The sequence below is a fragment of the Pelodiscus sinensis genome, unplaced genomic scaffold (genome assembly GCF_049634645.1).
Source record: "Pelodiscus sinensis isolate JC-2024 unplaced genomic scaffold, ASM4963464v1 ctg97, whole genome shotgun sequence".
NCBI lineage: Eukaryota > Metazoa > Chordata > Testudines > Trionychidae > Pelodiscus > Pelodiscus sinensis.
Window position 1 is genome coordinate 29,736 of NW_027465982.1, and position 24,520 is coordinate 54,255.

The 24,520-nt window shown below is 62.3% G+C and overlaps 1 protein-coding gene across 1 annotated transcript; it reads left to right on the forward strand.

The window, feature by feature from the left end:
* Positions 1 to 13,513: 13,513 nt before the first annotated feature.
* STK16 (serine/threonine kinase 16) lies at positions 13,514 to 23,605 on the forward strand. Its single transcript, XM_075917674.1, has 7 exons — positions 13,514 to 13,666; positions 21,140 to 21,359; positions 22,158 to 22,291; positions 22,358 to 22,478; positions 22,710 to 22,805; positions 22,879 to 23,000; positions 23,093 to 23,605. The coding sequence occupies exons 1-7, from the start codon at positions 13,530 to 13,532 to the stop codon at positions 23,229 to 23,231; spliced, it is 969 nt and encodes a 322-aa protein (XP_075773789.1). The 5' UTR covers positions 13,514 to 13,529; the 3' UTR covers positions 23,232 to 23,605.
* The last annotated feature ends 915 nt before the right edge of the window (positions 23,606 to 24,520 follow it).

The following is a 24,520-nucleotide window of genomic DNA, read 5'->3' on the forward strand; positions in this document are numbered from 1 at the left end:
GGGTGCGCTGGGACCAGGGGGCAGTGATCTCTAGGGGGGTGCGCTGGGACCAGGGGGCAGTGATCTCTAGGGGGGGTGCGCTGGGACCAGGGGGCAGTGATCTCTAGGGGGGGTGCGCTGGGTCCCGGGGGGCAGTGATCTCTAGGGGGGTGCGCTGGGACCAGGGGGCAGTGATCTCTAGGGGGGTGCGCTGGGACCAGGGGGCAGTGATCTCTAGGGGGGGTGCGCTGGGACCAGGGGGCAGTGATCTCTAGGGGGGGTGCGCTGGGTCCCGGGGGGCAGTGATCTCTAGGGGGGTGCGCTGGGTCCCGGGGGGCAGTGATCTCTAGGGGGGTGCGCTGGGACCCGGGGGGCAGTGATCTCTGGGGGGTGCACTGGGTCCCGTGGGGCAGTGATCTCTAGGGGGGTGCGCTGGGTCCCGTGGGGCAGTGATCTCTAGGGGGGTGCGCTGGGTCCCGGGGGGCAGTGATCTCTAGGGGGGTGCGCTGGGTCCCGTGGGGCAGTGATCTCTAGGGGGGTGCGCTGGGTCCCGGGGGGCAGTGATCTCTAGGGGGGTGCGCTGGGTCCCGTGGGGCAGTGATCTCTAGGGGGGTGCGCTGGGTCCCGGGGGCAGTGATCTCTAGGGGGGGTGCGCTGGGTCCCGGGGGGCAGTGATCTCTAGGGGGGTGCGCTGGGACCAGGGGGGCAGTGATCTCTAGGGGGGTGCGCTGGGTCCCGTGGGGCAGTGATCTCTAGGGGGGTGCGCTGGGTCCCGGGGGGCAGTGATCTCTAGGGGGGTGCGCTGGGTCCCGTGGGGCAGTGATCTCTAGGGGGGTGCGCTGGGTCCCGGGGGCAGTGATCTCTAGGGGGGGTGCGCTGGGTCCCGGGGGGCAGTGATCTCTAGGGGGGTGCGCTGGGACCAGGGGGGCAGTGATCTCTAGGGGGGTGCGCTGGGTCCCGTGGGGCAGTGATCTCTAGGGGGGTGCGCTGGGTCCCGTGGGGCAGTGATCTCTAGGGGGGTGCGCTGGGTCCCGGGGGCAGTGATCTCTAGGGGGGGTGCGCTGGGTCCCGGGGGGCAGTGATCTCTAGGGGGGTGCGCTGGGACCAGGGGGCAGTGATCTCTAGGGGGGTGCGCTGGGACCAGGGGGGCAGTGATCTCTAGGGGGGTGCGCTGGGACCAGGGGGCAGTGATCTCTAGGGGGGTGCGCTGGGACCCGGGGGGCAGTGATCTCTAGGGGGGTGCGCTGGGACCCGGGGGGCAGTGATCTCTAGGGGGGTGCGCTGGGACCCGGGGGGCAGTGATCTCTAGGGGGGTGCGCTGGGACCCGGGGGGCAGTGATCTCTAGGGGGGTGCGCTGGGACCAGGGGGCAGTGATCTCTAGGGGGGTGCGCTGGGACCAGGGGGCAGTGATCTCTAGGGGGGGTGCGCTGGGTCCCGGGGGGCAGTGATCTCTAGGGGGGTGCGCTGGGACCAGGGGGCAGTGATCTCTAGGGGGGGTGCGCTGGGACCAGGGGGCAGTGATCTCTAGGGGGGGTGCGCTGGGTCCCGGGGGGCAGTGATCTCTAGGGGGGTGCGCTGGGACCCGGGGGGCAGTGATCTCTGGGGGGTGCGCTGGGTCCCGTGGGGCAGTGATCTCTAGGGGGGTGCGCTGGGTCCCGTGGGGCAGTGATCTCTAGGGGGGTGCGCTGGGTCCCGGGGGGCAGTGATCTCTAGGGGGGTGCGCTGGGTCCCGTGGGGCAGTGATCTCTAGGGGGGTGCGCTGGGTCCCGGGGGGCAGTGATCTCTAGGGGGGTGCGCTGGGTCCCGTGGGGCAGTGATCTCTAGGGGGGTGCGCTGGGTCCCGGGGGGCAGTGATCTCTAGGGGGGGTGCGCTGGGTCCCGGGGGCAGTGATCTCTAGGGGGGCGCGCTGGGACCCAGGGGGCAGTGATCTCTAGGGGGGCGCGCTGGGACCAGGGGGCAGTGATCTCTAGGGGGGTGCGCTGGGACTCAGGGGGCAGTGATCTCTAGGGGGGTGCGCTGGGACTCAGGGGGCAGTGATCTCTAGGGGGGGTGCGCTGGGACCCAGGGGGCAGTGATCTCTAGGGGGGTGCGCTGGGACCTGGGGGGCAGTGATCTCTAGGGGGGTGCGCTGGATCCCGAGGGGCAGTGATCTCTAGGGGGGCGCGCTGGGACTCAGGGGGCAGTGATCTCTAGGGGGGGTGCGCTGGGACCCGGGGGGCAGTGATCTCTAGGGGGGTGCGCTGGGACCCGGGGGGCAGTGATCTCTAGGGGGGTGCGCTGGGTCCCGGGGGGCAGTGATCTCTAGGGGGGTGCGCTGGGACCAGGGGGCAGTGATCTCTAGGGGGGTGCGCTGGGACCAGGGGGCAGTGATCTCTAGGGGGGGTGCGCTGGGTCCCGGGGGGCAGTGATCTCTAGGGGGGTGCGCTGGGACCAGGGGGCAGTGATCTCTAGGGGGGGTGCGCTGGGACCAGGGGGCAGTGATCTCTAGGGGGGGTGCGCTGGGTCCCGGGGGGCAGTGATCTCTAGGGGGGTGCGCTGGGTCCCGGGGGGCAGTGATCTCTAGGGGGGTGCGCTGGGACCCGTGGGGCAGTGATCTCTGGGGGGTGCACTGGGTCCCGTGGGGCAGTGATCTCTAGGGGGGTGCGCTGGGTCCCGTGGGGCAGTGATCTCTAGGGGGGTGCGCTGGGTCCCGGGGGGCAGTGATCTCTAGGGGGGGGGGTGCGCTGGGACCCAGGGGGGCAGTGATCTCTAGGGGGGGGGTGCGCTGGGACCCAGGGGGGCAGTGATCTCTAGGGGGGGGGTGCGCTGGGACCCAGGGGGGCAGTGATCTCTAGGGGGGTGCGCTGGGACCCGGGGGCAGTGATCTCTAGGGGGGCGCGCTGGGACCAGGGGGCAGTGATCTCTAGGGGGGTGCGCTGGGACCAGGGGGCAGTGATCTCTAGGGGGGTGCGCTGGGTCCCGGGGGGCAGTGATCTCTAGGGGGGTGCGCTGGGACCCAGGGGGGCAGTGATCTCTAGGGGGGCGCGCTGGGACCAGGGGGCAGTGATCTCTAGGGGGGTGCGCTGGGACCAGGGGGCAGTGATCTCTAGGGGGGTGCGCTGGGTCCCGGGGGGCAGTGATCTCTAGGGGGGTGCGCTGGGACCAGGGGGCAGTGATCTCTAGGGGGGTGCGCTGGGACCAGGGGGCAGTGATCTCTAGGGGGGGTGCGCTGGGACCAGGGGGCAGTGATCTCTAGGGGGGGTGCGCTGGGTCCCGGGGGGCAGTGATCTCTAGGGGGGTGCGCTGGGACCAGGGGGCAGTGATCTCTAGGGGGGGTGCGCTGGGACCAGGGGGCAGTGATCTCTAGGGGGGGTGCGCTGGGTCCCGGGGGGCAGTGATCTCTAGGGGGGTGCGCTGGGTCCCGGGGGGCAGTGATCTCTAGGGGGGTGCGCTGGGACCCGGGGGGCAGTGATCTCTGGGGGGTGCACTGGGTCCCGTGGGGCAGTGATCTCTAGGGGGGTGCGCTGGGTCCCGTGGGGCAGTGATCTCTAGGGGGGTGCGCTGGGTCCCGGGGGGCAGTGATCTCTAGGGGGGTGCGCTGGGTCCCGTGGGGCAGTGATCTCTAGGGGGGTGCGCTGGGTCCCGGGGGGCAGTGATCTCTAGGGGGGTGCGCTGGGTCCCATGGGGCAGTGATCTCTAGGGGGGTGCGCTGGGTCCCGGGGGCAGTGATCTCTAGGGGGGGTGCGCTGGGTCCCGGGGGGCAGTGATCTCTAGGGGGGTGCGCTGGGACCAGGGGGGCAGTGATCTCTAGGGGGGTGCGCTGGGTCCCGTGGGGCAGTGATCTCTAGGGGGGTGCGCTGGGTCCCGGGGGCAGTGATCTCTAGGGGGGTGCGCTGGGTCCCGTGGGGCAGTGATCTCTAGGGGGGTGCGCTGGGTCCCGGGGGCAGTGATCTCTAGGGGTGGTGCGCTGGGTCCCGGGGGGCAGTGATCTCTAGGGGGGTGCGCTGGGACCAGGGGGCAGTGATCTCTAGGGGGGTGCGCTGGGACCAGGGGGGCAGTGATCTCTAGGGGGGTGCGCTGGGACCAGGGGGCAGTGATCTCTAGGGGGGTGCGCTGGGACCCGGGGGGCAGTGATCTCTAGGGGGGTGCGCTGGGACCCGGGGGGCAGTGATCTCTAGGGGGGTGCGCTGGGACCCGGGGGGCAGTGATCTCTAGGGGGGTGCGCTGGGACCCGGGGGGCAGTGATCTCTAGGGGGGTGCGCTGGGTCCCGGGGGGCAGTGATCTCTAGGGGGGTGCGCTGGGACCAGGGGGCAGTGATCTCTAGGGGGGTGCGCTGGGACCAGGGGGCAGTGATCTCTAGGGGGGGTGCGCTGGGTCCCGGGGGGCAGTGATCTCTAGGGGGGTGCGCTGGGACCAGGGGGCAGTGATCTCTAGGGGGGGTGCGCTGGGACCAGGGGGCAGTGATCTCTAGGGGGGGTGCGCTGGGTCCCGGGGGGCAGTGATCTCTAGGGGGGTGCGCTGGGTCCCGGGGGGCAGTGATCTCTAGGGGGGTGCGCTGGGACCCGGGGGGCAGTGATCTCTGGGGGGTGCACTGGGTCCCGTGGGGCAGTGATCTCTAGGGGGGTGCGCTGGGTCCCGTGGGGCAGTGATCTCTAGGGGGGTGCGCTGGGTCCCGGGGGGCAGTGATCTCTAGGGGGGTGCGCTGGGTCCCGTGGGGCAGTGATCTCTAGGGGGGTGCGCTGGGTCCCGGGGGGCAGTGATCTCTAGGGGGGTGCGCTGGGTCCCGTGGGGCAGTGATCTCTAGGGGGGTGCGCTGGGTCCCGGGGGGCAGTGATCTCTAGGGGGGGTGCGCTGGGTCCCGGGGGCAGTGATCTCTAGGGGGGCGCGCTGGGACCCAGGGGGCAGTGATCTCTAGGGGGGCGCGCTGGGACCAGGGGGCAGTGATCTCTAGGGGGGTGCGCTGGGACTCAGGGGGCAGTGATCTCTAGGGGGGTGCGCTGGGACTCAGGGGGCAGTGATCTCTAGGGGGGGTGCGCTGGGACCCAGGGGGCAGTGATCTCTAGGGGGGGTGCGCTGGGACCAGGGGGCAGTGATCTCTAGGGGGGGTGCGCTGGGACCAGGGGGCAGTGATCTCTAGGGGGGGTGCGCTGGGACCAGGGGGCAGTGATCTCTAGGGGGGGGGTGCGCTGGGACCCAGGGGGCAGTGATCTCTAGGGGGGCGCGCGCTGGGACCCAGGGGGCAGTGATCTCTAGGGGGGGGGTGCGCTGGGACCCAGAGGGGCAGTGATCTCTAGGGGTCTGGGCTGGGACCCAGGGGGCAGTGATCTCTAGGGGTGCGCTGGGGCCCAAGGGGAGGGCGGTTCCTCCGTGGGGATGCCCCAGGACAGGGCCAGGGAGCAGGGCTGGTAGCTGGTGCCAGCTCCAGGCGGTGCCCCGGCCGTGCCCGGGGAAGCCCCCTGCCCCAGTGGAGGGCTCTGTGGCCCAGCGGCTGGGGGGCAGCCCCATGGCCAGGCGAGCTGCCCGTTACTCGCCAGGTGGGGGCCGGCTCTCTGGGGAGCGGGAGGCCCATGGCTCCATTGGACGCTGCCGCCGCCTGGGCCCTGGCGCCCCCCAGCGACCGACCTCAGCATGTTCCGTGCAGGTCACAATGGGGCGCAGCCGGCGTGTCCCCTCCCCCGGAGCCCGCTCTCTGTTGCCCCTGCCCCTCCCTCGGCAAGGCGGCCCCTGCTGGGCGCTGCCAGCAGCCACCCCACTGGGCCCACGGCGCCAGCTTTGCCCTCGCCAGGCCGGGCCGCGCTGCCCCAGGACGTGGCTGCTGCCGCGCTGAGCACCGGCGCCCGTCCCCTGCCAGGACCAGCCATCACGTGGCTGCAGGGGCGCGCCGGGGGGGGGGTGCCCCGGGGAGGGGTCTGGCCCCTGACCTGTGCGGGAGGGGAGGGGGGCCCTTCTGGAGCAGAGCAGGGGGCTGACTCTTCAGGGAATAGGCAGTAGCCCAGCTCCCCGCCCCTCTTGGCGGGCGCCCTGCCCCCGGGGCAGCTCTCCTGGCACCACAGCCACGTGGCTCTCTGCGTCCCCCCCAGCGGCTGCGGCTGCCCCATGGCCCTGTGGGTGCCGGGCCGGGCTGCACGCCTCCCAGCCAATGGCTCCCTGGGAGCTCCCCAGCACTCTTACCACGCAGGGCCTGGCTCAGGCGCTCCTACGGGAAGCTGCTCGCCCAGAGGGGACTGCGGGCGCAGAACCGGAGTTGGCAGCTGCAGGGCGGAGCAGGGCGGCCACTGGACGCATCCCCGGGGGCTGGAGAGCGGAGCCAGCCTGCAAGCCCCCGGCCAGGCCCCGGCTCCGCACTGCCCTGCCCGGCTCTCGGTAACAGGAGGGGAACTCCAGCCAGTCTCCCAAGGGGAGCGTGTCTGAGCTCCAGCCCCCTGGGGCGCTGCCCTAGTTAGAGGCTTCTAGGCTGGGGCCTCCCCTGGCCGGCTGCACTCAGGCACCCAGCCCCCCAGCTCTTCTGGGCAGGACTGACCTGCAGGCAGCCAGCTCGGCCCGGAGCAGGAGTCTGTGGCTGGGTTCCCTGGCTCCTGCTGTCAGGACGGGACAGGGTCTGACAAACACCTTTCCAGCCCTCCTGGGCAGGGACCGCAGCTTGAAACTCCCCCTCCCCCAGGCTGGGAAAGCAGGAGGCAGAAGAGGAAGGCAGGTCCTGGCTTTTGAGCTTTGAGTCACTCTGGGGCTGGGGCCTGGCTGGAGAGGTTTGCGGTGGGGGGGGGGGGGGCACTGCGCTGGGCTCAGCTCACAGGCTCCTGGAGCTTCCTTTGCAGCCTGCGGAGTTTCTCTTCCCAGCAGAGGGACCAGGGCTGCAAAGCCTGATGACAGGGGAGCTGAGCCCCCCCCCCCCCCCGACAGGCCCCTCTGCCCTCCCCTTAACCCTCAGAGCTCGCAGGTACCACAGGCCGTGGCAGGTTCTGACAAACCCCGTCCTGCTCACAGGTCCTGGCCGGGCCCCTTGTGCCCTCGGCCGACCTCCAGCTGTTTTCTGGGGCCAAGGCACCCGCTCGGGGCACTGCCCTGCCCGCTGCCGAGCTCCAGGGGGCTCCGTCTCGTGGGGCTCCGGTGCTGCTGTGCACCATGCTGGGGGTGATACGCTGGAGAGGGGCCAGCGAAGACCACGAGCCCGATGACAGGGCTAGAAAACCTGCCCTACAGTGGGAGCTCACGAGCCCTACAAAGGGCTGGCCTGGTCCCCGTCCGTAGGGACCTGCAGGGGACCAGAGGGCTCTTGGGTCTGACACAAGGCACAGGCTGGACAGCCAGAGGAATTAGCCTGCGACAGGCTGCTGCTGCGGCTTGCAGTGCGTTCTTCATGGGCCGCTGTTCAGCCATGGATGTGAGCAGCTCTACCCTAGTCCAAGCACAGCTGTGGGCCTTGGAGCACTTCTCTGGCCTGGGCTACACAAGGGCCTCGGGTCAGAGGACCACAAGGGTCCCTGGGGCTCAAGTACGACGGGTGACGCACTCAGGCGAGGCGGTCCTGGCATTGACAGCCCGTTAGCCTGACTTGCGTACCGCACAAACGGGTTGTAACTCCAGTCAAGTACGATGTCACCCCAGAGATGGACACAGCGTGTTGGGAAGAGTCAGCATGGATTCTGCAAAGGGAAACCCTGCCTCACAGATCTACTGGAGTTCTTTGAGGGGGTCAACAAACACGGACAAGGGGGATCCGGTGGCTAGATTTCCAGAAAGCCTTTGACAAGGTCCTCGCCACAGGCTCTCACGCAAAGGAAGCTGTCAAGGGGAAGAGGGAAGGTCCTTTCATGGTCTGGTAGCTCCTTAAAAGTCAGGAAACAAAGGGTAAGACTACATGAGGCGTTTTCAGACTGGAGAGAGGTAACTAGTGTCCCGCACTGGCCTGTTCTGGGACCCAACCCTATTCAATGTATTCATAAATGAGCTGGAGAAAATAGGTGGCAAAATGTGCGATGTTACCAAACGGCTCAAGACAGTTAAAATGATGAGGGGTGCGGAACAGCTTCTGTATGAGGAGAGAGGAATCAGCCTGGGACTGTTCAGCTTGAAAAAGAAACAACGAAGAGGGGATATGACAGGTCTCTAAAATCATGGCTGGAGTCGAGAAAGTAGGGAAGGAAGTGCTAGTCACTCCTTTTCATCACACTTCAGCTAGGGGGTCACCAAATGAAATTAATAGGCAGCAAGTTTAAAGTAAACAAAAAGGAGCATTTCTTTATACAACACATGATTAACCCGTGGAACTCCTCGCCAGGGGATGGTGTGACGGTTAGGACTTTAACAGGGTTCAAAAAAGAACTAGATAGATTCATCGGGGTTAGGTCCATCGATGGCTATTAGCCATGGGTAGGGATGGTGTCCCTTGCCTCTGTCAGAAGCTGGAAATGGGCGACAGGGAGGGATCACTTATCATAGACACCTAGGGCTGGAGGAGACCTCTTTGGAACCTCCCTGCAGGAAGTTGCAGGCTGCTCTCAAATCCCCCCTCACTCTTCTCTTCTGCCTACTAAATAAGCCCAAAGCCCCAGCCTCTCCCTGTAGGTCATGTGCTCCAGCCCCCTAATCATTTTGGTCGCCCTCCGCTGAACCCTTTCCCATGCGTCCACATCCTTCCTGCAGTGGGGGGCCCAGAACTGGACACAGTACTCCAGCTGTGGACTCACTAGTGCTGAATAAAGGGGAATAATCACTTCCCTAGATCTGCCAGCAAAGTTCCTACTAATGAACCCCGATATGCCATTAGCCTTCTTGGCTACAAGGGCCCCTGCTGACTCATCTCCAGCTTCTCATCCACTGGAACCCCCAGGTCCTTCTCTGCAGAACTGTTGCTTAGCCAGTCGGTCCCCAGCCTGTACCAATGCTTGGGATTCTTCCGTCCCAAGGGCAGGACTCTACACTTGTCCTTGTTGAACCTCATCAGATTTCTTGTGGCCCAATCCTCCAATCTGTCGAGGTCACTCTGGACCCTGCCCCTGCCCTCCAGTGTATCTACCTCTCCTCCTGGTTTAGTGTCATCTGCAAACTTGCTGAGGGTGCAATCCATCCCCTCAGCCAGGTCATTAATAAAGATATTGAACAAAACCGGTCCTAGAACCAATCCTTGGGGCACTCCGCTAGAAACCGACCGCCACCCTGACATCGAGCCATTGATCACTACCCGCTGGGCCGATAGTCTAGCCAGCTTTCGATCCATCTTACCATCCATTTATCCAATCCAGACTTCCTTAACTTGCTGGCCAAAATACTGTGGGAGACTGTGACGGCGCGTTGGGATCCCCCGTCTCCTGCACCCCGAAATGGCACAAACAGACCGCACCAGCCGGTGGAATAGAGGAAGTTTATTGCCTCTCCAGGATACAGCACAGCACAGATGGAATCAGGTCACAGAGCTGGGCTAGGATGCCTCAGGCCCCCTTGAGATGGGGGAGACTGGGCCCCTAAACTCCAGCCCCTCTCCCTAGGCTGTCTCCTCCATGCTCCCAGACAGAAACTAACTCACTCTCTTCCAGCCCTGCCCCCCAGCCAGGGCAGCCTCCCCCTTCCTTTGTTCCTCTCCATGGGGGGTGTCTGGTCACTGGTTTGCATAGTGACTCATCCTGTTTTGCTGGGTCGTGGCCCCACGGCAGCCAGTGGGGGTTCCCCCAGAGCCAGCAGCATAGAAACCAGCCAGGTACCCCCACTACGTCACAGAGACCATTGTGATGGCGAGTCGGGGTTCCCCCCATCCTGCACCCCGGAGCAGCCAGAACAGTCTCCACCTAGAAAGTCTCAGGTCATGGGACCTGTCCTGGCACCTGGGGCACTGAGCCCTCTTGTGGCCTTTTTGCCGGCAGCGATGGCAAGTTAGTCCCTGCAGGCCCTTTTGGGCCAGCCTCACCTGGGCCCTGGCTGGTTCTCTGGGGCACAGACGGCTGGTTCTTGTCTCTTGGGCTCGCCTTGTAGGTGACTCTCTCCGTCACTCAGCCGAGATCCGGTCTCTGCGCGATTCCCTCTCTCTCCGTCACTCAGCCGAGATCCGGTCTCTGTGTGATTCCCTTTCTCTCCGGGACTCCCGTTCACACCCGGACCGGCTCTCTGTGAACTCATTCGCCAGCCTCCCGGCCTCCTAAGGGTTCTCAGGCCTCCTGTCCTTGAGCCACAGCCTCAGGCTGGGTGGATACATTTCATAGAACTGTTCCAGCATCATCATCTTAAGCAGGTCCTCTGTGGCCTGGGCTCCGACCCCGAACACCCACTTGCGGCAGGATTGCGCCAGGCCGGAGGCCAAATTTACATAGGTCTCCCGTGGCCCCTTCTGCACCCCCCGGAACTTCCTCCTGTACGTCTTGGGTGTCAGCCCGAACTTGTGCAGCAGGGCCTCTCTGCCCCGTTCATAATCACCCGGCTGCAGATCCTCCAGCTGATTGAGAACCCCTGCGGCCTCCTGATCCAGCAAGGGGGTGAGGTGTTGCAGTCGGCCCGCCGGGGATCTGGTGCAGTTCACAGGCTCGCTCAAAGGAGCTGAGAGACCGTCCATGTCCCCCACGTCTTTACATCGGGCCAACATGAGCTTCTCCAAGCGACTGGCCGCCCCGGGCCCCCTGGGGCCCTCCCCACTCACCACAGCTGGGGCCTCTTGGCTTCTCCACTCCACGATGGCCAGCTCCTGCTGCCGCTGCCTCTCTCAATCTGGGCATTCCCTCTCTCGATCCTGGCACTCCTCCCTACGGCCCTCTAGTTCCTTTAGCCACAGTTTGACCTCCAGCCGCTGCAGCTCTGCCGGGCTGGGCCCCGCCCTGGACGGACTGCGGCTGGCAGAGCTTGGCCTGGTGGGCACCGCATCTCTCTGGAGGGCTCCAGCCCCGCCATCCGGTCTGAGAGCCTGAGATGCTCCCCAGCGGTATCTGGCTGCTCCCTGCTGAGGCAGAATCCAGGCCCCTGGATGGGTCACTCTCTTCCAGCCAGGCAATCAGCTGGGCCTTGGTTGCTTTCTGCACAGGCAAGCCCCTCTCTCTGCACAGCTCCACCAGCTCTGCCTTCAGGAGTTGGGTGCAGGCCATCTCCCCGCTGGGCCCCACGATGCAGACTCACCGGTCTAGTGCTGCAGCGGCCACGATTCTCAGGAACCGCTTCGCTCTGTCTCCAGCACGCCTGGCTCTAAGCCCCTTGCTTCTACTGCGCCTTGTCACTCGCTGCGGGACGCTCCATCCACAGGGTGCAGTGCATCCTGCTCCTGACACCAGTGTGACGGCACGTTGGGGTTCCCCAGTTCCGGCACCCCCGGAGCAGCCAGAACAGCGTCCACCAGCCAGCAGAGCAGAGGGGGGTTTAGTGATTTTCCAGAACAGCCCAGCACAGATGGGAGGTGCCAATAGGAGGGGGCAGGACGCCCCAGACCCCTTAGGGCAGGTGCCTGAACCCCTGGTCTCCAAGCCCCCCCAGGCGTCTCCATCATGTTTCCAGCCCCAGACTGACTCCTCCTCCCCCCACGTCCTTCCTTTGTTCCAACCTTTTTCCCCACCCCAGTCAGAACCGGTCAGGGCAGTGTCTGGCCCCCCTGCTGGGCCGTGCTCACAGACAAGGCAAGTAGAGGACAGCCCCAGCCTAGCGACCAGCAAGATGCATCACAACCATATCAAAAGCCTTGCTAAAGTCAAGGTCTATCACATCCACTGCCTTCCCCATGTCCACAGAGCCAGTTACCTCCTCACAGAAGCTAATCAGATTGGTCAGGCACGACTTGCCCTTGGTGAATCCCTGCTGACTATTCCTGATCACTTTCCCCTCTTCCAAGGGCTTCCAAATGGATTCCTTGAGGATCCTCCAGGATTTTTCCGGGGTCTGAGGTGAGGCTGACGGGTCTGTAGTTCCCTGGATCGTCCTCCTTCCCTTTTTTAAAGATGGGCACTACATTTGCCTTTTTCCAGTCATCCGGGATTTCTCCCGATCTCCACAAGTTTTCAGAGACAATGGCCAAAGGCTCTGCAATGACATTTGCCAACTCCCTCAGCACCCTCGGGTGCATTAAATCCGGACCCATGCGTGGTGGCGCGTCGGGTACCCCCCGACCCTGCACCCCATCTGCAGCAAGATGAGACTCCCTGAGCACCCTCGGGTGCATTAAATCTGGACCCATGCGTGGTGGCGCGTCGGGTCCCCCCCGACCCTGCACCCCGTCTGCAGCAAGATGAGACTCCACCAACCAGTAGAACAGGGGGGTTTATTGCTTCTGCGAAGTACAGCCCAGCCCGGGTTCTACGTGGGCATCGAAGTGAGGGGGCAGACAGCCTCAGACCCCTTGGGGTCCGCAGGCCCCTGTACGCCCAGTACTCAGCTCAGTCTCTTCATGTTTTCCCAGCCAAAATCTGCCTCTCCCAAAACTACTGAACACACCTTCCTCGGGTAGCCCCCCCTTTCTTTGTTCACGTGAGAAGCCCCGGCTGGCCATTGTCTAGGTGCTGGAGCTCGGGGTGAGCCCCCACTGGGCAGTACTTACAGACCCAGGCCTGTGGGGCTCACACAGCCCAAGCATAGCAACCAGCGAGTGGGCAGCACCCACTACATCACACCATGGACTTGTGTCTGTCGAGCTTTTCGAAATAGTTCCCCACCTGTTCTTTCTCCACCGAGGGCTGCCCACCTCCTCCCCATACTGCGTTGCCTAGTGCAGGAGTCTGGGAGCCGACCTTGTCTTTGAAAACAGAGGCAAAGAAAGCATTGAGTACCTCAGCTTTCCCCACCCCTCACAGCCCCGCCCCTTCGCTCCCACCCCTACGCCACCCTCCCCACCCCTCACAGCCCCGCCCCTTCGCTCCCACCCCTTCAACCCCCTCCCCGCCCCTCACAGCCCCGCCCCTTCGCTCCCACCCCTTCACCACCCTCCCCGCCCCTCACAGCCCCGCCCCTTCGCTCCCACCCCTACGCCACCCTCCCCGCCCCTCACAGCCCCGCCCCTTCGCTCCTACCCCTACGCCACCCTCCCCGCCCCTCACAGCCCCGCCCCTTCGCTCCCACCCCTACGCCACCCTCCCCGCCCCTCACAGCCCCGCCCCTTCGCTCCCACCCCTACGCCACCCTCCCCGCCCCTCACAGCCCCGCCCCTTCGCTCCCACCCCTACGCCACCCTCCCCGCCCCTCACAGCCCCGCCCCTTCGCTCCTACCCCTACGCCACCCTCCCCACCCCTCACAGCCCCGCCCCTTCGCTCCCACCCCTACGCCACCCTCCCCGCCCCTCACAGCCCCGCCCCTTCGCTCCCACCCCTACGCCACCCTCCCCGCCCCTCACAGCCCCGCCCCTTCGCTCCCACCCCTACGCCACCCTCCCCGCCCCTCACAGCCCCGCCCCTTCACCACCCTCCCCGCCCCTCACAGCTCCGCCCCTTTTCTCCCGTTTAGACCCAGCCCCGCCCCTCGCTGCGCTCTGGCCAATCAGACCCTGTCTCATGGCCCCGCCCCCCGAGGCTCGCGCTCCCGCCCGACGGTTAGCGGGCAGCCGGCGCAGGCTGATGACGTGACGGCAGTTCCGGCTGAGGCGCCGGCCGGGAAGGGGCGGGGCCTTCGCGTCATGACCCCCGGGGTGCGGCCCCCCCCCCTCCGCCACCAGCGCCGGGCCGGGCCGGGCCACGCGCTGTGCGCCTGCGCGCGGGGCAGCTTCAGCATCGAGGGGCAGCGCTACCTGCTGCTGCAGCGCCTGGGGGAGGGGTGAGGTGCAGGGGGGGGCAGAGCGGTGCGGGGGGGCGAGGGGGGGGCAGAGCGGTGCGGGGGGGCGGTGAGGCGGTGGGGGGAGAGCGGTGCGGGGGGGCGGTGAGGTGGGGGGGCAGAGCGGTGCGGGGGGGCGGTGAGGTGCAGGGGGGGGCAGAGCGGTGCGGGGGGGCGAGGGGGGGGCAGAGCGGTGCAGGGGGGCGGTGAGGTGGGGGGGCAGAGCGGTGCGGGGGGGCGGTGAGGCGGTGGGGGGCAGAGCGGTGCAGGGGGGGCGGTGAGGCGGTGGGGGGCAGAGCGGTGCAGGGGGGGCGGTGAGGCGGTGGGGGGCAGAGCGGTGCAGGGGGGCGGTGAGGCGGTGGGGGGCAGAGCGGTGCAGGGGGGCGGTGAGGCGGTGGGGGGCAGAGCGGTGCAGGGGGGCGGTGAGGCGGTGGGGGGTAGAGCGGTGCAGGGGGGGCGGTGAGGCGGTGGGGGGCAGAGCGGTGCAGGGGGGGCGGTGAGGCGGTGGGGGGCAGAGCGGTGCAGGGGGGGCGGTGAGGCGGTGGGGGGTAGAGCGGTGCAGGGGGGGCGGTGAGGCGGTGGGGGGCAGAGCGGTGCAGGGGGGCGGTGAGGTGGTGGGGGGTAGAGCGGTGCAGGGGGGGCGGTGAGGCGGTGGGGGGCAGAGCGGTGCAGGGGGGCGGTGAGGTGGTGGGGGGTAGAGCGGTGCAGGGGGGGCGGTGAGGCGGTGGGGGGCAGAGCGGTGCAGGGGGGCGGTGAGGTGGGGTGGCAGAGTGGTGCAAGGGGGGGCAGTGAGGTGGTGGGGGGTAGAGCGGTGCAGGGGGGCGGTGAGGCGGTGGGGGGCAGAGCGGTGCAGGGGGGCGGTGAGGTGGGGTGGCAGAGCGGTGCAGGGGGGCGGTGAGGCGGTGGGGGGCAGAGCGGTGCAGGGGGGCGGTGAGGCGGTGGGGGGCAGAGCGGTGCAGGGGGGCGGTGAGGTGGTGGGGGGTAGAGCGGTGCAGGGGGGGCGGTGAGGCGGTGGGGGGCAGAGCGGTGCAGGGGGGGCGGTGAGGTGGTGGGGGGTAGAGCGGTGCAGGGGGGGCGGTGAGGCGGTGGGGGGCAGAGCGGTGCAGGGGGGCGGTGAGGTGGGGTGGCAGAGTGGTGCAAGGGGGGGCGGTGAGGTGGTGGGGGGTAGAGCGGTGCAGGGGGGCGGTGAGGCGGTGGGGGGCAGAGCGGTGCAGGGGGGGCAGTGAGGCGGTGGGGGGCAGAGCGGTGCAGGGGGGCGGTGAGGTGGGGTGGCAGAGTGGTGCAAGGGGGGGCGGTGAGGTGGTGGGGGGCAGAGCGGTGCAGGGGGGCGGTGAGGTGGTGGGGGGCAGAGCGGTGCAGGGGGGCGGTGAGGTGGTGGGGGGTAGAGCGGTGCAGGGGGGGCGGTGAGGCGGTGGGGGGCAGAGCGGTGCAGGGGGGCGGTGAGGTGGGGTGGCAGAGTGGTGCAAGGGGGGGCGGTGAGGTGGTGGGGGGTAGAGCGGTGCGGGGGGGCGGTGAGGTGGTGGGGGGGTAGAGCGTTGCAAGTAGGGAGGGGTGGCGGAGGTGGTGAGGTGACAGCGGACGGGTAACCCCCCAGTCCCGTTTCCCAGCCCCACACCTGCCCCTGGCTGGGCACTCGGGGGGGCGGCTGACGGCTTGGTGGTGCAGAGCTGAGCAGGGCTGCGTGAAGCCTTGGCAGTGAGGCCAGGGAGGCAGCCGGCGAATTGGAGGGGAGGGGGTTGGAGCAGTGGGATTGAGCGGGGGAGGACAGGCTAGGGAGCTGAGCGTGGGGGAGCCGGGGGGCATGCCCCCTTGCTATGCTGCTGGTGGAAGGGGCTGTTGTCTCTGTGCCTGGTTCTCCCTGGTGTGTTGTGCTCTCCCTCAGCAGCCTGGCCCACCCCTGACCACAGGGTCCCTGGAGATGATGGCTCTGGCACCTGCTCTGGAGGTCTTGGGAGCAGAGATGTGAGATAGCAAGGAATTGAATAATCATGTAACCGCCTGACATTTTAGCAGTTACACGACTATTCAACAGGAGGCGGAGCTAGCAACCAGTGCGCTCTTGGCCCCATTCCCAAGGGGAATGCCACCCATATCTCTGTATCAGAGGCGGCAGCATGGGATGGCAGGCACGAGACTGTCTGCGAGGGGAACCAGTTTAAAAACCAGCTGCTGTCTGCCCTGTGCTGCTGCCTCTGATACAGAGGCAGCAGTGCAGGGAAGGGGGGGGAGCAGAGGAGGGTACCATGAAGCAGCCCGTCTGCAGGGGTCTGAGCTCCCCCGCCCCCTGGACAGAGGCTGCTCCAGCATCTCATAGAGCAGCCTTGGTCTGCAAGGAAGTTCAGACTCCCCCGTGGACAGAGGCTGCTTCATGGTAGCCCCCTCTGCTCCTCCTTGCCCCCCCTACTGATGGTTCTGAGAGAGGCAGCAGTGTGAGGAGGGGGGGTTGCTGATTTTTAAGCCAGCTTCTCATGGGCAACAGCTCCTGCTCTGTTACAGCGGTAGCGGGTGGGAGGGGGGAATGTGAGTAGTCGACAAGATTAGCCAATAAGCCCAGGCTTAGTGGTTAATCATAGAATAGAATGTAGCACTGGAAGGGACCTTGAGAGGTCATCAAGTCCAGTCCCCTGCCCTCACAGCAGGACCAAGCACATCTAGATCATCCCTGACAGGTGTGTGTCTAACCTGCTCTTAAATATCTTCAGTGATGAAGATTCCACAACCTCCCTAGGCAATTTATTCCAGTATTTAACCACCTGACAGGTAGGAAGTTCCTTACTACCCTGGCTGCAATTTCAGCCCATTGCTGCTTGTCCTATCTTCAGAGGCCAAGGAGAACAATTTTCCTCCCTCCTCCTTGTAACACCCTTTTAGATACTTGAAAACTGCTCTCATCCCCTCTGTCTGCTCTTTTCTAAACTAAACAAGCTCAGTTCTTTCAGTCTTTCCTCCTAGCTCATGTTCTCTAGACCTTTCATCATTCTTGTTGCTCTTCTGCAACCCACAAGGGGAGAGGGTATTCTTGACTTAGTGCTAAATGGAGCACAGGATCTGGCTCAAGAGGTAAATATAACTGGACCGCTTGGAAATAGTGACCATAATGTAATAAAATGTAACATCCCTGTGGTGGGAAAAACACCTCAGCAACCCAACACTGTGGCATTTCATTTCAGAAAGGGGAACTACACAAAAATGACGTTAGTTAAACAGAAATGAAAAGGTCCAGTGACAAAAGTAAAATCCCTGCAAACTGCATGGAAACTGTTCAGAGACACCATAATAGAGGCTCAACTTAAATGTATACCCCAAATTAAAAATCACAGTAAGAGAACCAAAAAAGTGCCACCGTGGCTTGGCTTAACCATGTAAAATAAGAAGTGACAGATAAAAAGATATCTTCTAAAAAGTGAAAGTCAAATCCTAGTGAAGAAAATAGAAAGGAGCATAAACGTTGACAAATTAAGCTTAAAAATATAATAAGAAAAGCCCAAAAGGAATTTGAAGAGCAGCTAGCCAAAACGTAATAGCAAAATGTTTAATTACATCAGAAGCAGGAAGCTGGCTAAACAACCAGTGGAGCTCTTGGATGATCAAGATGTTAAAGGAGCACTCAAAGATGGTAGTCATTGCAGAGAAGCTAAATTAACTCTTTGCTTCAGTCTTCGCTGCTGAGGATATCGGGGAGATTCCCAAACCTGAGCCATTCTTTTTAGGTGACAGATCTGAGGAATTGTCCCAAATTGAGGTGTCATTAGAGGAGGTTGTGGAACAAATCGATAAACTTAACAAGAAGGCTGTGTCTGCATTGGCAAGATTTTGCGCAAAAGCACTTGCTTTTGCGCAAAATCTTGCCACCTGTCTACACTGGCCGCAAGTATTTGCGCAAGAACACTGACTTTAATGTACAAAATCAGTGGTTCTTGCGTAAATACTCTGATGCTCCCGCTCAGGGATAAGTCCTCTTGCGCAAGTATTCTTGCGCAAGAAGGCCAGTGTAGACAGGCATGTTACATCTTTTGCATAAAGGCACATGCCAGTATAGACGCTCTCTCACACAAATACTTTTAACGGAAAAATGTTTCCGTTAAAAGTATTTGCACAAAATCATGTCAGTGTAGACACAGCCTAACAAGTCACTGGGATCAGATGGCATTCACCCAAGAGTTCTGAAAGAACTCCAATGGGAAATTGCTGAACGATTATCTGTGGTTTGTAACCTATCCTTTAAATCAGCTTCCATACCTAATGACTGGAAGGTAGCCAACGTGACGCCAATATTTAAAAAGGGCTCTAGAGGTGATCCTGGCAATTACAGACCGGTAAGTCTAACATCAGTACCGGACAAATTAGTTGAAACCACAGTAAAGAATAAAATTGTCAGACACACAAATGAAAAATTTGTTGGGGGAAGTCAACATGGTGTCTGTAAAGGGAAATCCTGCCTTACTAATCTGCTGGAGTTCTTTGAGGGGGTCAAAAACATGTGGACAAGGGAGAGCCAGTGGCTATAGTGCACTTAGATTTCCTGAAAGCATTCGACAAGGTCCCTCACCACAGGCTCTTAAGCAAAGTAAGTTGTCATGGGATAAGAGGGAAGTAAAGGGTAGAAATAAATGGTCAGTATTCTGAGTGGAGAGAGGTAACTAGTGGGGTCCTCCAGCTGTCTGTCCTGGGACCCATCCTATTCAACTTTATACATGATCTGGAGAGGTGGCAAAATTTGCAGATGATCCCAAACTGCTCAAGACGGTTAAGACCAAAGCAGACTGGATCTCACCAAAAGGATCTCACCAAACTGTGATTGGGCAACAAACTGGCAAATGAAATGTAATGCTGATAAATGTGAAGTAACGCACGTTGGAAAGAATAATCCCAACTAGACATGCAATGGGGACTAATTTAGCTACGACTACTCAAGCGAGAGCTCTTGGAGTCATTGTGGAGAGTCCTCTGCAAACATCCACTCCGTGTGCAGCAGCCGTCAAAACAGCAAATAGAACGTTACAAATAATGAAAAAAGAGATTGAGAATAAGACAGAAAATATCTTAGTGCCTCTATATAAAACCATAGTACGCCCACATCTTGAATGCTGCGTAAAGATGTCGCCTCATCTCAAAAAAAGATCTCTTGGCATTGGAAAAGGTTCAGAGAAGAGCAACAAAAATGATGAGGGATTTGGAATCGGTCCCATATGAAGAAAGATTAAAAAGACAGACTTTTCAGCTTAGAAAAGAGGAGACTAGGGGGGAATTGATAGAGATCTATAAAATCATGATTGGTGTGGAAAAAGTGAATAAGGGAAAGTTATCTACATATTCCCACAATCTAAGAACTAGGGTCCACCCAATGAAATTAATGGGCAGCAGGCTTAAAACAAACCAAAGGAAGTTTTTCTTCACTCAGTGCACAGTCAACCTGCGGAACTCCTCGCCAGAGGATGCGGTGAAGGCTAAGACTTTCACAGAGTTCAAAAAAGAACTAGATAGATTCATGGAGGTTAGGTCCATCAGTGGCTGTTAGCCGGAATGGGGAGGAATGGTACCCATAGCCTCTGTTTCTATGGAAATGGGTGACAGGAGGGATCACGTGAGGATTCCCTGTTGTGTCCCCTCCCTCTGGGGCACCTGATATTGGCCACTGTCGGCCGACAGGACCCTGGGCTGGATGGACCTTTGGTTTGACCCAGTCTAGCTGTTTTTATGTTCTGTGGATCGTCTCCAATTTCTCCAGGTCTTTCTTGAAATGTGGTGCCCAGAACTGGACACAAGACTCCAGTTGAGGCCCAACCAGCTCAGAGTAGAGCAGAGGAATGACTTCTCCTATCTGGCTCACAGCATGCCTGTTCATGCAGCCCAGAATCTTGTTTGCTTGTTTTGCAAGAGAGACACACTATTGACTCATATGTAGCCTGTGGTCCAGTATGACCCCTAGATCCCTTTCTGCAGGACTCCTTCCTAGACAGTCGCTTCCCGTTCTGTGTGAGAGACACGGATTGTTCCTTTTTAAGTTGAGCACTTTGCATTTGTCCATATTAAACTTCATCCTATTGACCTCAGACCCTTTCTCCAGATCATTTTGAATTATGTCTCTGTCCTCCAAAGCACCCGCCACCCCTCCCAGCTTGGGATCAGCTGCAAACTTAAGAAGTGTCCTCTCTATGCCAGTATGTAAATAGTTGATGAAGATATTGAACAGAGCCAGTCCCAAAACAGACCCCTGCGGAACCCCACTTGTGATACCTTTCCAGCATGACTGTGAACTGTTAAAAACTACTCTGAGTACGGTTATCCAGCCGGTTAGGCACCCACCTTATAGTGGCCCCAGCTACATTGTATTTGCCTAGTTCATTGATGAGATCATGTAAGACCATATCAAATGCCTTACTAAAGTCTAGGTATACTGTGTCCACCTGGGTTGATCTTATTTCCCTTTTTATAGATGAGCACTAGATTTGTCCTTTTCTAGTCCTCTGGAATCTCTCCTAACTTCCATGGCCTTTCAAAGGTGATAGAGGAGGTATCCGAGCCTTTAGCTATCAGCTCCTTGAATATTCCAACTCCTTGAATAGCTCTGCTGACTTGCAGACATCTAATTTTTATTTTACCTTCTAAACCTACCCCCTTCCCACTAGCATTCACTGGTAGGCATTCCCCCAGACTTCTTGGTGAAAACCAAAACAAAGAAGTCATTAAGCACCTCTGCCACTTCCAAGTTTCCCTCCTCACGGAGCAGTGGGCCTACCCTCTCCTTGGTCTTCCTCGTGCTTCTAATATGTTTATAGAAAAGTCGTCTAGGTAACAAGTTCATTTTGTGCCTTTGCCTTGCTAATCTTGCACCTGCACACCTGTGGTGTTCGCCTATATTCATCCAGGCTACATCTAGACTGGCATGATTTTCCGCAAATGCTTTTAACGGAAAAGTTTTCCGTTAAAGCATTTTCAGAACAGAATGTCTAGATTGGAGGACGCTTTTGCACAAGCACTTTTTTGTGGAAAAGCGTCCGTGCCAATCTAGACGCGCTTTTCCACAAAAAAGCCCCGATGGCCATTTTCGTGATCGGGGCTTTTTTGTGGAAAACAAATCTGAGCTGTCTACACTGGCCCTTTTGCGCAGAAGTCTTTCGGAAAAAGACTTTTGCCTGAACGGGAGCAGCACAGTATTTCCGCAAAAGCACTGACAACCTTCCATGAGATCCTCAGGGCTTTTGCGGAAATTCAAGCAGCCAGTGTAGACAGCTGGCAAGTTTTTCTGGAAAAGCGGCTGATTTTCCTGAAAAAGTGGCCAGTCCAGACACAGCCCCTTTGTCATAGTTTTCACTCTTTATAGGACTCCATTTTGATTGAGAGCAGGGAAGGTCTCCTGGTTAAGCCAAGGGGGTCTGTTGCCAGACTCTCTCCTAAGCCATGGAATGGTCTTCTATTCTGTCGCCAGCCCTAGCTGGGAGCTGTTCCTGCCCCTCACCCCCTCTCTGCCTCTAGGGGCTTCAGCTACGTGGACTTGGTGGAGGGGCTGCAGGACGGCCGGTTCTATGCCCTGAAGCGCATCCTGTGCCATGACAAGGAGGACCGCCAGGGAGCCCTGCACGAGGTGGAGATGCACCAGCTCTTCGACCACCCCAACATCCTGCAGCTGGAGGCCCACTGCATGGTGGAGAAGGGGCCCAAACACGAGGCCTGGCTGCTGCTGCCCTTCCTCAGGGTAAGGCCACCCTGTCTCCTGGGCAGGGCTGAGACAAGGCCCGGCTCCATTTGGAGCCAAGGGGGCACTTTGCTGCTGGGGACGCAAGCGGGTAAGCGGGGATTCCCGGTTCTGCTCTGCCTGGGGCTGCCAGGAGCCCCCTTACACAATGGGTCAGTTTGGTACCATTTTTACAGCCCTGATTGCTGCTGGCCTGGGAGCCCAACGCAGCAATGCATGCTGGGAGCTGTAGCCTTTGGAGGCCAGCTCTCTAGGCCAATCACAAAGGAGTGTGAGATGTGCCCCCAGGTCTCTCCTGCTGGGAGAGGGGTCACTGTCTCCCAGCAGCCCTGCCCTGCCCACCTGGCCTCCTCATTGCACCTGGGTCAGCGCCAGCAGGGTGAGGGCATGCAGGGGGCCCCACGCAGCCATCCCGCATGCGGGCCAGAAGCAGGAACGGCCTGGCTGGCTCAGCACCTGGCTGGGCCTGGTGTCTTGGGTCAGGCACATAGCTTTTAGAAAGGGGCATCCGCTCTATCAGGAGACCAGCACTGTCTGGCCTCTCTGGTCACTTACGGCAGGGAGTTCCCCAGGTTTGAGTCTGTGCAGCATTGCTGCCCTGGCCTGTCAGCAGGGACAATTAGAGCAGCTGCTTGCTGGGCCACGGCTGCACTTCATCCCTCTCCTGAGCTGCCCCCGAGACCTGTTAGCAGCAGGCTCTTAGGGCCTGGTGCATCCCTGCTGCAGCTGGAGGAGGGAAGGGGCTGTGGCCCTGCCGGGAGTGGCTGCTCATTAAGCACCTGCCTGTCTGCTCGCCAGAGGGGGACCCTGTGGAGTGAGGTGGAAGCTCTGCGAGACAAAGGCTCCTTCCTGCCTGAGGAGCGGATCCTCCCCCTTCTCCAGGGCATCTGCCAGGGGCTGCAGGCCATTCACGCCAAGGGCTACGCCCACAGGTGAGCCCCCCGGGCCTGCGGGGGCGGGGCCTGCCCCTCTGGGGAACTCACTCTCTGTCCCCACAGGGACCTGAAGCCCACCAACGTGCTGCTGGATGACGCGGAGCAGCCAGTGCTGATGGACCTGGGCTCCATGAACCGGGCCCGCATTGAGGTCAAGGGCTCCCGCCAGGCCATGGCTGTGCAGGTAGGAGGCACCCGGCTCTGTGGCCCCTCCCTGTGGGAAGATCAGCTGCTTGGGCTGAGACCTCTCCCCAGCAGGGGCTCTCCAGCCCTGCTCCTGGAGCAGGGGCCCCATCTAGCCCCCCCCCCATGCCAGTCACAGGCCTCCTGCCCCCCTCCCCCTGCTAAGAGCTCTGAGTAGTCACTGGGGACAGCCCTCCCCAGTGTGGGCTCATGCTGTGCCCTCCCCTCCCAGGACTGGGCGGCTCAGCGCTGCACCATCTCGTACCGGGCCCCGGAGCTCTTCACAGTGGAGAGTGACTGCGTCATCGACGAGCGCACCGACATCTGGGTAAGGCCCCGCGGCAGGGCCGCTGCTCCCCTCCCGGGCGCTGCCTGGGCCGGGCTGACCCTGTCCCCTTCAGTCCCTAGGCTGCGTGCTGTACTGCATGATGTTCGGGGAGGGCCCCTTCGACATGGTCTTCCAGAAGGGCGACAGCGTGGCGCTGGCTGTACAGAACCAGCTCCGCGTGCCCCCCACTGGCAGGTGAGGAGCGGGCCTGGCTGCCCCCACCCGGGGCCGGTAGCTGTGCGCTCACCCCTCTGGGGGGCCCTGCCTCATGCATGTGCCTCCTGCAGGTACTCGGCCAGCCTGGAGCACCTGCTCTCCTCCATGATGGTGGTGAACCCTCAGGAGCGGCCTCATGTCTCCCAGATACTGGACCAGCTGGAGGGGCTGCAGCCAGCCTTGAGGGGCCAGGCCACCACCCGGATCTGAGCCTGGGGCCGGGCCAGCACTGCGTGTGGAGGCTGAACTGCTTGTAAGACTGAGCTGGAGGTTAAAAGCAAGACCAGGCCTGCGGGGTGGAGCCCTGCCCGCGCCTGCCGCTTCAGGACCACCTCGGGCACCCACTCTGCTGCTGGGGCCTCAGCAAGGGGTGGCCAGGCATGTGCTGAGCCCCAAGCTCTGGGGCTGTCTGGAGAGGTGAGCCCTTCCGCTGCCCCCAGCAGTTAGTGGCCTTCTGCCCCTCAGCCAGAGCTAGGGGCAGCCCCTGGGTCTGCTGCCCATCTCCTGCGGGAAGGGGGGTGGGGTCAGGCCATGGCAGCCCCAGGGCCTGGCTGGGTTTGGTCCAATAAAGCGTGTGGAGACTGGCCTGGCTCTGAGATTCTGTGACCCCCCCCCCCACACACACACACAGCTGGGGAGGGGGCAAGTGGGAGCTGCGGGGCTGGTGCCGAGTGGAGCCCCCCTGGGCTTCCCCTAGCTTGGGTCAAAGCTGGGCTGCAGGAGGCAGCTGTTGGCAGGGGAGGACCCCAAGGCGGCCTGGGCAAGATCCCTGCAGGGGGCACATGTGTCTTCCCCAGGCCCTGCAGCTGCCATGACTGGCACAGAGGAGCCCCCAGCCCTGAGCACCTTCCAGTTCTAGAGCCATGTTCCTGTACCCCAGCCCCCCACTGGCCTGCACCAGAGGTGGGGGTCACCCCCCATTGTTCCAGAGCAGAAGAGGGGGCCTGGGCCAGGTGTTGGCAGAGCCATGGCCCCAGGCTGTGCTCACAGCTGGGAGCAGACCAGCTATTGTTAACCCCCCTCCCTCCCGTGGGCTGTGGGGAGAGCAGGGGCCCCAGTGCCACCCACCGCCCCACAGGCAGAGCAATGCTCGGGACAGGCAGGTGGCCCAGCCAGCAGCCAACTCCCACCTGCACCCAGGACTGGACTTTGGGCCCCCAGCTGCTGGGCCAACAGCCAGGGCCCTGCCCAGCCAGCAGTGGGGGAGGGGCAACCCCCTGCAGTCCCAGGCTCCTGCAGCCCCACCCCTGGCACCAGGCCCCATGGTCCTCGGCTGCCCACCAGCACGGGCAGGCAGTGCTGAGCTCCCCACACGGCCGCATGCCCGGCGTGATGGACCAGGGAACTGGCCGGACACGCTGTGCACAGAACTGTGCCGCCCAGCAGGGCCCTTCCCTTCCAGGCAGAGAGCAGGGGGATAGCCCCTTCCCCACCCCCGCAGGCCTGGCCAGCCACTGCCCTCAGCTGTAGGGGTGGGCCTTCAGCCCCCGCCCCTCCCC